Source organism: Perkinsus marinus, assembly GCF_000006405.1.
Source record: "Perkinsus marinus ATCC 50983 genomic scaffold scf_1104296948516, whole genome shotgun sequence".
Classification (NCBI taxonomy): Eukaryota; Perkinsozoa; order Perkinsida; family Perkinsidae; genus Perkinsus; species Perkinsus marinus.
Genome location: NW_003210155.1, coordinates 35,413 through 49,607, shown reverse-complemented (window position 1 = coordinate 49,607; position 14,195 = coordinate 35,413). Strand labels below are relative to the sequence as shown.

The 14,195-nt window shown below is 47.1% G+C and overlaps 2 protein-coding genes across 2 annotated transcripts; both read right to left on the bottom strand.

The window, feature by feature from the left end:
- Nucleotides 1–4,045: 4,045 nt before the first annotated feature.
- On the bottom strand, nt 4,046–4,435 carry Pmar_PMAR023808 (glycerol-3-phosphate dehydrogenase, putative; the record flags this gene model as incomplete). The annotated part of the gene is made up of 1 exon (XM_002778593.1): nt 4,046–4,435. The coding sequence occupies one exon, from the start codon at nt 4,433–4,435 to the stop codon at nt 4,046–4,048; it is 390 nt and encodes a 129-aa protein (XP_002778639.1).
- Nucleotides 4,436–7,892: 3,457 nt separating this feature from the next.
- Pmar_PMAR023807 (glycerol-3-phosphate dehydrogenase, putative) lies at nt 7,893–9,068 on the bottom strand (the record flags this gene model as incomplete). The annotated part of the gene is made up of 1 exon (XM_002778592.1): nt 7,893–9,068. The coding sequence occupies one exon, from the start codon at nt 9,066–9,068 to the stop codon at nt 7,893–7,895; it is 1,176 nt and encodes a 391-aa protein (XP_002778638.1).
- Nucleotides 9,069–14,195: the final 5,127 nt, after the last annotated feature.

The window sequence follows — 14,195 nt, the reverse complement described above, 5'->3', positions numbered from 1 at the left end:
CAGAGATTGGTATTGAAATGTTCGGATCCACATGTTGATGCGTACGTATGGCGCGCGCGGCGCGCAAAAGTATCGTCAGAGCAGTTTTACGGGAGATAGGAGATTGATTCGATGAATCGGGTTCTGAGATCTTCGCCTATTAGTGGTACAGTAATGCATGGGCATGACATGTTCCATGGTATATGCGAACTCACGCTCTGGTGTAATGAATTTCATATTTTTGTATTCAACTGGTGTCTTTGGTTGCACATGCTCCATTTTCCTAGAGCATCTATCTCATGCTGGAGACTCCAACGCTCCAGCGCGGAATGTTGTGGATGGCCTGTGTTCGATACATGGCTCAAGTGTTATAACTCTATTGGTGTTGTTCAGTTCAAACTGATTGTGTTTGCAATGTGGGAAATGATGCATGGGGAGGTGGTAATATATGGGCAGTGATATACGGACGATAATATGCTACACAAACATACTCCATTGACATAGTGTGATACATCGTTACTGAATATTCTCGAGAACTTTGAGTTATACAATTCTCGTAACGGATTCCACACTTATGCGGTTAAATTGACCTCATATTGCGGTTTTCGTTCGAGCCAGATGGCTCGCGAAAACCGCCTCCTTTTTCTCTCGCTAAAGTAACCTTTGGGGGTTAGATCCGGGATTTGCGGACCGCGAACATCCGTCATTGCAAATTTTTGTGCCACGGGCTGGCTAACGAGCTTCTCTAAAGAGGTTCAAAATAGTGTATCTGATGGGACATACCGTATGTGAATTGATCACTGATGAGCAACTGAAATTTTCCAACTGAGGCCGATTCCTTAATTTTTCTGGCAGCAGGTCTACTTGTTGACTCAACAACACTTGGGATAGTCAGAATAGGTAATAAGGCCTCTCACCTTATCCATTTCAGCCTGAGGGCTGCGAGCCGTTTCATGCAACGAGTAATGGGCGAGCGAGATTCCTCGCGTACGCGCGCGAACAACTACACTTGGCATCCCGCACAATGCGGAAGTTCGATCGCGGCTTCATGTTCTGCGCGAGAATCAGCATTAGTCTGTGATGCAAGGCTCAGACAAGGCGAAAATGCAATAGTGAATTAAGGATCAAAAGCCGTTATTCGCCACCTGTATTACCTTCGAAGTTTTGACGTTTGTTCGTCGCAGAAAAGGTAAAGCCACACGTGTTCCGAGACTGAGCGCGTGCGTGCAGTGCCTGTCAATAAACCGGATTCCTCCGGTATATGTGTGTCTCCTGTGTGTTAGCATCCTATTTGCATCACTCGTCAGTGGTTGGAGTAGGCTGGAAGCATTTCTGTATAATGATCATCCAATTCAGCTGTCACCTCAACATCTCTAATGCAACTCTTCACTTCCGCTGTCGCTCTCCTTTCTATGGTTATGGCCATTACGCATTTCAATGCTGCAGATGCCTGTGACCCGGGTGACCCCCGCTCTTGTCCATCTAGGTTTATTTGCGTTTGTACCTTTGGTAACTGTAATTGCGAGTATATCGGTCTGTGATGATGAGCATAGACAACCACTCTCCCGGGGGCTGCCCGTCCTCAAGCTCTTCGTTCTCATCCAGATGATCAGTTGAGGATTCCTTAGTTGTCCCCATTATATCCCCCTACTTTTTCGATTGAGACTCCATGCTATGTCTTCCACATGGATGGTAGTTTGAATCGGTTCAACGCATTCCACCGACCTCCAGGTCGACTTCTTGATAAGATTATCTCGTCAATGATTCTTGAAGAAGTCTTTAAGCTCTTACAGGTCTGATCTTAGCAATTATCGATCTATCGAGTTAGTTAATATGGATGTCCTGAATCATATCTAATGTGACCGTCTCGGCTAGCATAATATCATTGAGATCCTCAGGATAGTACGTAGACACGAAGTTCGTATTACGAATGGAATGCATCTTCGAGCAGAAATACATTGTTGGTCGATCTTCCCATATAGCTAACCGTTGACTGTTGACGGCCCATATTCTCGCAAGTCAGCGTGCGGCCCCTCCTCATTGATTCTACCGACTTCCTATGTCCGGCATAATAATTAGAGTTAAATATTATTAACTACGACAGAGTTATTTTAGGTATTCACTACGTTGAATATTATGCGACATAGTATGTCGCGTGTCTAAGCCAGAACTGAGTAGAGACGATCTCTCAATCTTCTCGTTGAGTGGTCGGAAGTGACCCTCGCCGAGTTAATGTATGTATATGTACCACGGTAGGCCAACGAGCCAAACATTTCGAACTCGGCTTCATTACCGCGGGTATTTTACCCATAAATGCCCGCCAAGCGGACGTACAGAGGAGGGGTCATTTGAAACTCCGCGATCCGAGCTGATGAATTATGGAGAAGGCATGACATTCTCTCCCCACTATTCTTAACCTGCCATGATTATTCTTCACATTCTCCTCAAGCGAGGTCAACTCGTTGGGCCAGTTTACTCGGCGACGGTCTCCGGCGTGTGTGAAGGGACAGTCACGTTGTGTCGACACGACACTTAGCGCTATTTAGCAGTGATTCAAAGCTCTTCCAGGATGTTGGGTTTCATCCCACCTTCGCCTCAGTTATTTGTCGTCCATTTTTCCAACCTCCCGCCCACCCTGGCAATGTGGTGTGGCACCTCACGTTCCGTGTGAGGTTGGCCCAATCACATTGGCCGAGGATCACACTTGTTTAGTGTCATCCTCCGACCCACGACCCAACGCCGGGGAGGACGGAGCCGGGTAATCACAAATAATATTTGCGATGAAGATTGACATTGATATTATCACTAATATGAATGTCAATCTTTATTTGACGATTTCGATACAATCTTCAAGGACAAATCCAAGATTCTCGAACGACTCAAGCTTCACCAACGCTCCATTAACTGAACAGAAAAAGTGAACTGAAAGGAAGTTGATGTACTCCACTCATCAGATCGAATTGTATTTTCTGTGGGCGCAAACTAATGTTGGAGTGATGAACCACAGAGCTCAGCTTGATTTGATGGGAGGAGATACTGAGATGCACATCCGAGGTAGAGCATGCCCCAAAGAGGGTTGTATTCTTCAGACAGAAGTCTTCACTGAGAACTTCGGTTAAACCGACGTTCTCAAGGATGCACTTACTATTTGGGTATGGCCCGAGTCGAGCCGCCCAACCGCTTGGCTTAATCCTGACCTTAACTTTCGCTCGCGAACACCCAGGATACGCGCACGCAAAACCGTCAGTCGTTTCGTCGACCTACTGATGACAAGGGCCCCCATAGGTCTTTTGGTATGTATAACGTGCGAACCCGCGATGGGAAGCCGCGTCTTTTTGCTTTAACTAATGTGATTAGATCTCGTCGTAGCACGCTCAGGTTGCAATGACGAATCTCTTGGGACAGAGTTCGTTCGAACGAGAAGAGGTCGATCGAAGGTCTCCTCCACCCCCTTAAGAACAGCGAAACGTGATGATCTAATCATGTATTGCTTGTATGATAAGGAACGTTCCAATCGGCCCCCATAGGTCTCTACGCGTCATCGTCGCGTGGAGGTGGCCGGGGTTCTTCCGGTGCCAAGTAGCCTCAAAACCCGATCGAGCCTACCACTCTAACACGTCCCCATAAGTGGTGACCAAGAAGCAATGGAGTGCAGAAATTCTACTTACTATCATACTCATAACTCATAGCTGAGTTCCCTTCGAATCGGTTCGATAGGCCTGGGTCGTAGGAGCAAATTGCGCCTTGAACTCAAGTAACACCATAATTATACCTCAAGTAGCTCCTTAACGTTGTGGAGCGAGTTTGTACTCTGCAAGTGTACTTCAGTAACTCGCCTCAGACCCAATGCTTTATGATAGGATTCACCATCAATTCGTATAATAGTAGTCTACCCGACTACTACTGCTTTAATTTGTGACCAACTCCCTGCTAAACTCAACACCCGTCGAATTACTAACCTATGAAAATGATCAGCTATAGGGGAATAAATTGTTCATATGAGGACGATTGACGTCCTCAGTATTGATATCAGTAATCTTCAAAATAATAGCGAAAAGATCTGCCTCTACTTCTTCACCTCATACGGGTTAACCAGATACGCATGACCAGGATGCATTTGCTTAGTGTTGAGATTCTTCACGAACTCCTCCAGCTCTGCACCCTTGAACGCACAGCGATAAATAGCAGCAAACAACGGTAGTTCCTTCTTGATAGGAGCGTCTGCCAACACATCAACAATCTCAAGTAAAGTCAAAGTACCCTGTAACTTCTGACCACCGAGTAATTCACTCTCGATATCCTCCCAAGACTTCTTTCCATCAGCTCTGGCAAATGCCTCAGCACAACGACGGTTTCGACCACCAAAACAAGTAGTGATCAAATCACCAACACCACAACTCTCGAAAAAAGTCTGATCCGGGACGTCAGGGTAGATGAACTTGATAATTTTCCTCATCTCCTCCAAGCCAATACGAAGAACCGCATTTAGAGTTCTTGTTCGTCGCAGAACAAGATAAAGCCACACGTGTCCCGAGACTGAGCGCGTGCGTGCAGTGCCTGTCAATAAACCGGATTCCCCCGGTATATGCTGTCTCCTGTGTGTTAGCATTCTACTTGCATCACTCGTCAGTGGTTGGAGTAGGCTTGAAGCATTTCTGTAAAATGATCATCCAATTCAGCTGTCACCTCAACATTTCTAATGCAACTCTTCACCTCCGCCGTCGCTCTCCTTTCTATGGTTATGGCCATTACGCATTTCAATGCTGCAGATGCCTGTGACCCGGGTGACTCCAACTCTTGTCCGCCTAGGTTTATGTGCGTTTGTACCTTTGGTAACTGTAATTGCCAGTATATCGGTCTTTGATGATGAGCATAGACAACCACTCTCCCTGGGATTGGCCGTCCTCAAGCCGTTCGTTCTCATCCAGATGATCAGTTGAGGATTCCTTAGTTGTCCCCATTATATCCCCCTACTTTTTCGATTGAGACTCCATGCTATGTCTTCCACATAGATGGTAGTTTGAATCGGTTCAGCGCATTCCACCGACCTTCAGGTCGACTTCTTGATAATATTATCTTGTAAATGATTCATGAACAAGTCTCTAGTCTCTATGCTTATATAGATCTAATCTTAGCAATTACCGATATATTGAGTTGGTTAATATGGATGTCCTGAATCATATCTAATGTGACAGTCTCGGCTAGCATAATATCACTGAGATCCTCAGGATAGTACGTAGACACGAAGTTCGTATTACAAATGGAATGCATCCTCGAACAGAAATACATTGTTGGTCGATCCTCCCATATAGTTAACAGTTGACTGTTGACGGCCCATATTCTCGCAAGTCAGCGTGCAGCCCCTCATTGATTCCACCGACTTCCTATGTCCGACATAATAGTTAGAGTTGAATATTATTAACTACGAGAGAGTTATTCTAGGTATTCACTACGTTGAATATTGTGCGACATAGTATGTCGCGTGTCGAAGCCAGAACTGAGTAGAGACGATCTCTCAATCTTCTCGTTGAGTGGTCGGAAGTGACCCTCACCGAGTTAATGTATGTATATGTACCACGGTAGGCCAACGAACCAATCATTTCGAACTCGGCTTCATTACCGCGGGTATTCTACCCATAAATGCCCGCCAAGCGGACGTACAGAGGGGCCATTTGAAACTTCGCGATCCGGGCTGATGAATTATGAAGAAGTCATGACATTCTCTCCCCACTATTCTCAGCCTGCCATGATTATTCTTCACATTCTTCTCAATCGAGGTCAACTTGTTGGGCCAGTTTACTCGGCGACGGTCTCCGGCGTGTGTGAAGGGACAGACACGTTGTGTCGACACGACACTTAGCGCTACTTAGCAGTGATTCAAAGCTCTTCCAGGATGTTGGGTTTCATCCCACCTTCGCCTCAGTTATTTGTCGTCCATTTTTCCAACCGCCCGCCCACCCTGGCGATGTGGTGTGGCACCTCACGTTCCGTGTGAGGTTGGCCCCATCACATTGGCCGAGGATCACACGTGTTTAGTGTCATCCTCCGGCCCACGACCCAACACCGGGGAGGAAGGAGCCGGGTAATCACAAATAATATTTGACGATTTCGATACAATCTCCAAGGACAAATCCAAGATTCTCGAACGACTCAAGCTTCATCAACGCTCCATTAACTGAACACAGACGAAGTGAGCTGAAACGAAGTCGATGTACTCCAGTGGAGTAACTCCACTCCACAGATCGAATTGTATTATCTGTGGGCGTAAATTAATGTTGGAGTTATGAACCACAGAGCTCAGCTTGATTTGATGAGAGAAGGTACTGAGATGCACATCCGAGGTAGAGCATGCCCCAAAGAGGGTTGTATTCTTCAGACAGAAGTCTTCACTGAGAACTTCGGTTAAACCGACGTTCTCAAGGATGCACTTACGATTTGGATATGGCCCGAGTCGAGCCGCCCAACCGCTTGGCTTTATCCTGACCTTAACTTTCGCTCGCGAACGCCCAGGATACGCGCACGCAAAACCGTCAGTCGTTTCTTTTTTTTGATTGAAACGGTCCTTAATAACGAGCAATACATGATACAGCAATCACGTTCTTCTGCCCTAAGGCTACTGCCCTTAATTAACGTCGCTCCGCTCCATCCTCTGGGCTTGGCACCTCCGGCGAGTCTTCTGATTACTCGAATCCGCTCGACTGGTTGTTTCTGTGCTGCTGTCGCTGCTTGAATTTTTATTTTTTAGGTAGGGTCACCTCCCTTAACACGTTTCCTGGCATGCTCTAGGAGCGGGTAGGAGCGCAGGAGATGCCGTAGATTCCCTACCGGGGCTCCACAGTCGCACACCGGAGAGTCGATCACTCCACACCTGTGAAGATGCGCAGGAGTGGGAGCCCTACCAAAAACCACGGCACTGCCAGCGGGCGTAACTTCCCCTCGACTCCATAGCCTCGCATGCGAGGCACAGTAGAAGAAGTCGTTGACGCAAGTGCCTAGACCGGCCCGTTTGTCTGACCACCACCTACGCAGTGCCAGACGCCCGGCTTCGGCCTGATAACGCCTAAGGGTCTTCACACTGATTTCCGTCTCCGCAGAGACTTCCAGAGTCGTTTCATCGACCTACTGATGACAAGGGCCCCCATAGGTCTATTGGTATGCATTGTGTGCGAACCCGTTGTCAGGAGCCGCGTCTTTTTGCTTTAATCTGTGATTAGATCTCGTCGTAGCACGCTCAGGTTGCAATGACGAATCTCTTGGGACAGAGTTCGTTCGAACGAGAAGAAGTCGATCGAAGGTCTCCTCCACCCCCTTAAGAACAGCGAAACGTGATGATCTAATCATGTATTGCTTGTATGATAAGGAACGTTCCAATCGGCCCCCATAGGTCTCTACGCGTCATTGTCGCGTGGAGGTGGCCGGGGTTCTTCCGGTGCCAAGTAGAGATCGAACCTACCACTCTAGCACGTCCTCATGAATGGTGACCAAGAAGCAATGGAGTGCAGAAATTCTACTTACTATCATACTCATAACTCATAGCTGAGTTCCCTTCGAATCGGCTCGATAGGCCTGTGTCGTAGGAGCAAATTGCGCCCTAAACTCAAGTAACACCATAATTATACCTCAAGTAGCTCCTTAACGTTGTGGAGCGAGTTTGTACTCTGCAAATGTACTTCAGTAACTCGCCTCAGACCCAATGCTTTATGATAGGATTCACCATCAATTCGTATAGTAGTAGTCTACCCGACTACTACTGCCTTAATTTGTGACCAACTCCCTGCTGAACTCAAGACCCGTCGAATTACTAACCTATGAAAATGATCAGCTATAGGGGAATAAATTGTTCATATGAGGACGATTGACGTCCTCAGTATTGATATCAGTAATCTTCAAAATAATAGCGAAAAGATCTGCCTCTATTTCTTCACCTCATACGGGTTAACCAGATACGCATGGCCAGGATGCATTTGCTTAGTGTTGAGATTCTTCACGAACTCCTCCAGCTCTGCACCCTTGAACGCACAGCGATAAATAGCAGCAAACAAAGGTAGTTCCTTCTTGATAGGAGCGTCTCCCAACACATCAACAATCTCAAGTAAAGTCAAAGTACCCTGTAACTTCTGACCACCGAGTAATTCACTCTCGATATCCTCCCAAGACTTCTTTCCATCAGCTCTGGCAAATGCCTCAGCACAACGACGGTTTCGACCACCAAAACAAGTAGTGATCAAATCACCAACACCACAACTCTCGAAAAAAGTCTGATCCGGGACGTCAGGGTAGATGAACTTGATAATTTTCCTCATCTCCTCCAAGCCAATACGTAGAACCGCAGATTTAGAGTTCATTCCAAGACCCAAGCCATCGCAAAACCCAGCGCCAATAGCAACTATGTTCTTCAAAGCACCGCACATTTCAACTCCTTGCACATCTCGTACGTGATTCACAGAAAACATTTCGCTGTCGAAAAGGTTCTGGAGAATCCAAGCAGACTTTCTATCGAAACACCCCAAAGTCGCCTCACAAAACTGATCTCTAGCGACTTCAATAGCAAGATTTCCACCCATTAGAACAGCTACCGTCCTCAGCTGTGGTAGAGCATCGGAAATAAGGTCACTGCATAAGACAATCTTGCTTGACCCGTCGGACTGCAGTTCACGGTCGAAACCACCCTTAATGAGAGATACAGCAATAGCATCATCACGGACTGAATCTCTGATCTGTGAGAGAACTTTTGGCAAAAATTGATGAGGAAGGACGAATATGAGAATATCAGCACCGACAACAGCCTCTTTGAGGTCAGCTTTGGCCACAACATTATCGGGGAGTGTGATACCAGGCAGGTACTTCACATTTTCATGATGTGTATTAATAACATCGACCAAACTTCGCTTCTCGCCCTTGTAATCAACTTCTTCGTCAAATACCCACATCCTCACTTCCTCATCATAATACTTGTTACCATCACGAGTTGCTCTGATAGCAACCAGACGTGAGACGGTCGAACCCCAGTTACCACTACCAATAACAGTAACTCTTCTGGGATACCTGCTGGGCTCGGGGGAAATAGATCTGCTGTGAGAGGAAAACATTGGAAATGATCCAAAACTGGAGCACATATAGCGGGGAAAATTTGCGCATTAAAACTGGGATAGAATTTCAGAAAATTCTTGTTGGTTTCTGTACACTCGGAGTCGAATTCACAGGAGACGAACCTAAATACCCCCAACACTGGTGAGCAAATTACTTATAAGATGGATAACGAACGTATACCGTAACATGTCTGGTGAATTCCACAACACGTAAAAAAAGAAAAGTGCTAGAGAGCTCCCACTAATTGCAACACTCAACACGCTAGGACAACGCAACGGAAATTTCCGCAACGACTATCGATGAAAAACTGAGGTAGAGTATTTATGAAGCAGAGTGAGAAAACATTCACGGGGTTAACTACACGTGTCGGTGATAATGTATGAAAATACCGAGTAAATTTTGAGCAATTCTTGTTGGATTCTGTACACTCCTACCCGAATTCGTATGCAAACTTCTATAATTAGCTTTAGAAACTCCTGAGCTCAGCCGAGGAAAGCGAACATATATTCCCCAACAAGAATTTACCACAATTTCCATATTCTCACCAACACATGTAGTTGACTGTGTGTATATTTTCCCACACTGCTAGTCGGGCTAGTGTACAGACGCTTAATTACCCACTGCAGCTCAGCGTTAGGGCCTCCGGTACGTTAACATGTTCAGCTGTGATACCCCAAGGACTGCGGTGCTCCCCATATCAAAGGGTTTTATGGCAGCTTTGAATTCACACGAACTGTGGGGGCACTCGGTAGTCGGCCGAGTGGAGCTACAGTGTTGATCGGCATGAAGAGCGAAAGAAGGGGACGCGTCCCAACCGGTAGGGCCATGATGATGACAACGTCGTCGATGTACACACACTGACAATTGCTGCGCTCACGGGAAACCAATGAATTCTCAACGACTGAATCACCATTATAGAATCTGAAAAATCCACATACCCATCATAGGGATAATTATATGATGAGTCGAAAAAACATTGATAGATTTTGAAGAGAATTTCAACCTACCTACACTCGTGTTGAGATCCGTCTTCCCAGCAGAGAGGGACGGGGAGGCCTCTGGCGCCCTATGTCAAAGGTCTCCTCTACTGGCACCTGCAGTACCCCCTAGGAAGGTGGTGATGGGGCAAACTCATACGTGGTGAGGGAGGGTGGGTGGGCGTCGAATTTTTTGGACTCGCTGCCCGGTGTGGTGTACTTTCCAACGTGGAGCTGTGAAAGGGGCTGGGCAGTCGCATTTACCGTGACATAAACTTGAAATTATAAACTTAAAAGCGCTAGCCATTCTAATCGATATGCTGATCTTGGTCATTATCCTCACAATGGCCAGTTTATGTCACGGAAAATATGATATTTACTGCCCTGCAAAACTCGCATCCCGCGGATTGAACGCACGACCTACATCAATGAAAATCACTACTTTGACCAGTGAGCCAAAAACCTCCAGTTTATTGAGTGGGTATCGTAAGGAACCTGTCTGAAGACGCCTTAGCCTTAACAGACCCTTGGGGCGTGTTCGTTCTCGCATATGCATATCACTGTCTCCCTTTCCTCCTTGAAGATGCGAGAGGCGTAGGTGGCCCCAGACCACTGACAGTCTATAAACCAGATGCAGTAGTTGATGTTCGCTACTGTCACTGTGCTGGAGAATCCCTTTCTATTTAAATAGGCTTGCTCGTATCGAGTCGATGTCAGGATCGGTATACGTCACCCGTTAACAATCCGAATAACAAGAGACATCATGTTTCGTCCCTCATATTCTAAGCTCATCTCTCTAGCGGACTGTGGAGTATACCGAGGCACCCATTCTCTTCGAGAGCTTCCTCAACTGAGTGCTCCCGAACCATCCTTGACGTGCCTTCAACAACTAGAAGTTGAACGTTACTACACGAAGCTTGTGGAGTGTAGATTGGTGCAAGCACTGGCCCGTGACGCGCTCTCCCGCGAAGCTAGTTACTCTGAGCTATACCTAGCCTGTGTATTTTCGCTGATGTTGTTGCTGCTGGTCCTAACTCTTACTGTGAGGCTATTGACACTCTATCTCATCTATCAGTTACTGCTGAGCGTGCTGGCTCATTTTTCCCACCCTCTGCCATCCGGTAGTTTCTGATTCCCTGCGTCTTGACGTGCATGCAGTCCTCAACTGTGTGAGGATGGCCGTCCGATGGCCACCGATGAAGTCGGCAGGGCTGTACGGGTTGAGCGAACGAGTTTTTGGGTGGGAAGCTGCGATCGGGCCTGTGTTTGCAACGCCAAATCCCTCCTCAACGCACCAATGGAAATTCCCGGGCCCGAGATACTGCAGAGTTAACAAGAGTTTGAAAAGCGGCGGAGCACCAGGCCTTCCCAGGAGATTTGGGCCTCGCATAAGGGGCCTAAACTCCTCTAGTAGATCAAGACAGAATCGTTTGGTGGAGATGAACCTCTCGTAAAACTTTGCATCGGTTAGAGACCCGAGTCCCGCCGTGACGGGATACCTCACGAAATCGACCATTTCTTCAACCTCCGCCATTTGCTCGAAATCGGGATCGACGAACTCCATCAATTCGTCCATTTGGTGTAGGATGGTGATTGGTGTATGGAGAAGCAATCGTGGACTGGGAGCGTTTCGATTCATGTAGATCCTGGGTTCGGGTCCTGGACACGTCGAACATAATGGGCTTTCGAGGAGCCTCCTTGAGATTTAAGTTCGGGAAAAATGAAGAGAGTAGTCGTTGCAGGCTAGGACAGGTGGAGGAAAAATATAACGAATTCTCCTAAATTCGTCATCCCAGATCGCACAGTTTCAAGTGACATTAAGTGAGTGTCCGCCGCTGGGTGGGTATTAATGTGTAGTGAAGTCAAGATGGAATGGTCGATTTGGAGGAATATCTTGGATATCCACCGATTGTTATTCTGAGGTAGAGCATTCTGTTGTAGAAGCTGGCGGCCACAGGGACGAACACCACAAGAGAAGGATGGTAGAAAGACTTCTTAACACCATGAAGACTATAGCGTAACGAGCTAGCTATGCACGTAGAGAGTACGAACAGCGCAACTACCAATGCTCTGAGCATACGTGCCAAAAGAGACTGATATCATCTAGAACACATTCCCAAAAGCAAGATTCGGTAAGTGTCATTTCCGAGCGCAAATTCTTTGGGAAGATGAATAGTTCGTCGCTCCACAGTTCTAACTCCGGGGTGCGATATAAAGAGTCGACGAAATAAAGAGGGGCTGCACGGCGTGCAGTTCACGCTGACTTGAGGTCGATATGGACCATTAACTATATGAATAGATTGATCAACTCGGCATTCCTACTCAAGGATGCATCCCATTCGTCCCTCTTCCATCATGTGGATCTCAGTGATCATATACCAGCCAAGACTGCCACATTAGGATTCATTCAGGACATCGATATTAACCAGATCAATACATTGAGTTAGTTAATATCGATGTCCTGAATATATGTGCTTATCTTCTATCCATGATCATGATTATGGTTTGGTTCTGGCTGAGAAGACTATGCTTGGCAAAGTCAGCAGAGTTGGAAGGATATTCACAACTCAACAACTGATGTTAGACCCTTGAGACTTGAGACGCATACTCAATATCGAATTGGCCGGACTGTAATCCCAAGTTACTTGGAAGTAAGTGCCATGCGAATGATACTGAAATTCAAGCGGTATTCTCGACGACTGACAAAACATGGGGCATATAGCAAAAAAAATACGAGGCATGAAAACGGCTCATGAATCTCCAGCTCACCGCCGAAACGGGGTCGTAGAAACCAAGAACGGAGAGCCTCACGAAGTGATAGTTGGTCAGCCCTAGTGTAATCCGCTCCACACGCAAATGCAGCTACTGCTGCAGTCACAAATCATCCTAGGCGGACAAGTTCTGTAGTCCTTTGGATCACAGGCAGCGGTATCCTTCATGTTGATAACGGCCAGGAGCATCAGAGCGAACGTACGAGTTGAGAATTGCATCAGAATTGTAGCGATAAGAGCTGCACGAGAAACATACTCCGAGCTGTGCAAAGGGGAATACCAATGGACGGGAGACACCGAAGGGTAACAGTCCTGTACCCGGACTCCGGCTACCCTTCATGCCTTCTTCTGTTCGCACTGGAAACTTCCTTAGCAACTAGAACTTCTCCCAGCACTGTACGTACATACAGGTACACGTGAGTCGTCGCGTCACGTGGCGTGAGATCCATAATAGCATACAGATGCAGCATAGTTGTTGGTTCCTTCTAACCCCAGGAAGAGTGATGATACGAATGTATTCATCATGACATCAACGATCCATCACTCATACCAGGAAGAGTAGAACAAAACGGACCCAGGGCATTTTCAAAGGTGACAGCGCATAGCTCGGAAATGGAGGTGGCGCGTGTTTCTAGCTCCACATTGTGGAGTCACTCCACAATGCGTGTATCACTTGCTTGTCACCAGGTAGCGAGCGGCTCTGATCTTCATATGTGATGGTGTAGTTCTCAGCTCCGCAGTAGCCTTGTATTTTATCCATTCTGATAACGTAGTAGACGGCACAGACCACGCTTAGAGGGCGACACCTGCGCAGGTGCTCGCAGCATTCGATGCTTTTATTCATCGATCGGACGCTTCGAAAGTGTCTCATTGCTGAGTACTTGCTGCCGGTGTGCAGTTGAAAAGTTGCAGAGGTATAAATAACGAGTTCCGAATCGGAACTTCCGATCGATTAGGTGGGATAAGGAGTAGATGTAGCACGATCGCACAGAGCCAAGACGTGGCCGATAAATCTGCGTCTCCCTTTAACTTGGGTTGAAATCCCGGTCACCTTGCACCACAGTGTTTGACACCAACTCTCTCTGATAAGCACAGCGGTGGGTCACCGTGACGGTCACGAAGACACCGTCGGTGACGTGGCTTGTCTTGCACGCACGGACGTACACTACTCACGCAGCGGACTGCCTTGGATTCACCCTTGATCGCTGAAATCTCGAAGTGATGGGTCCTCGGTGCTAGCGGCGAACTTGCGAAGTTCGCACTGCGAACTGCTGTTGCGTATCGAACTTTCTTTCAGTGATGGCCCTCGTGAAAGTCGGCACTACGAGAGTGACACCAGTCGTGAATCAACTCTTCTTGGTGACGACGATAATGTCCC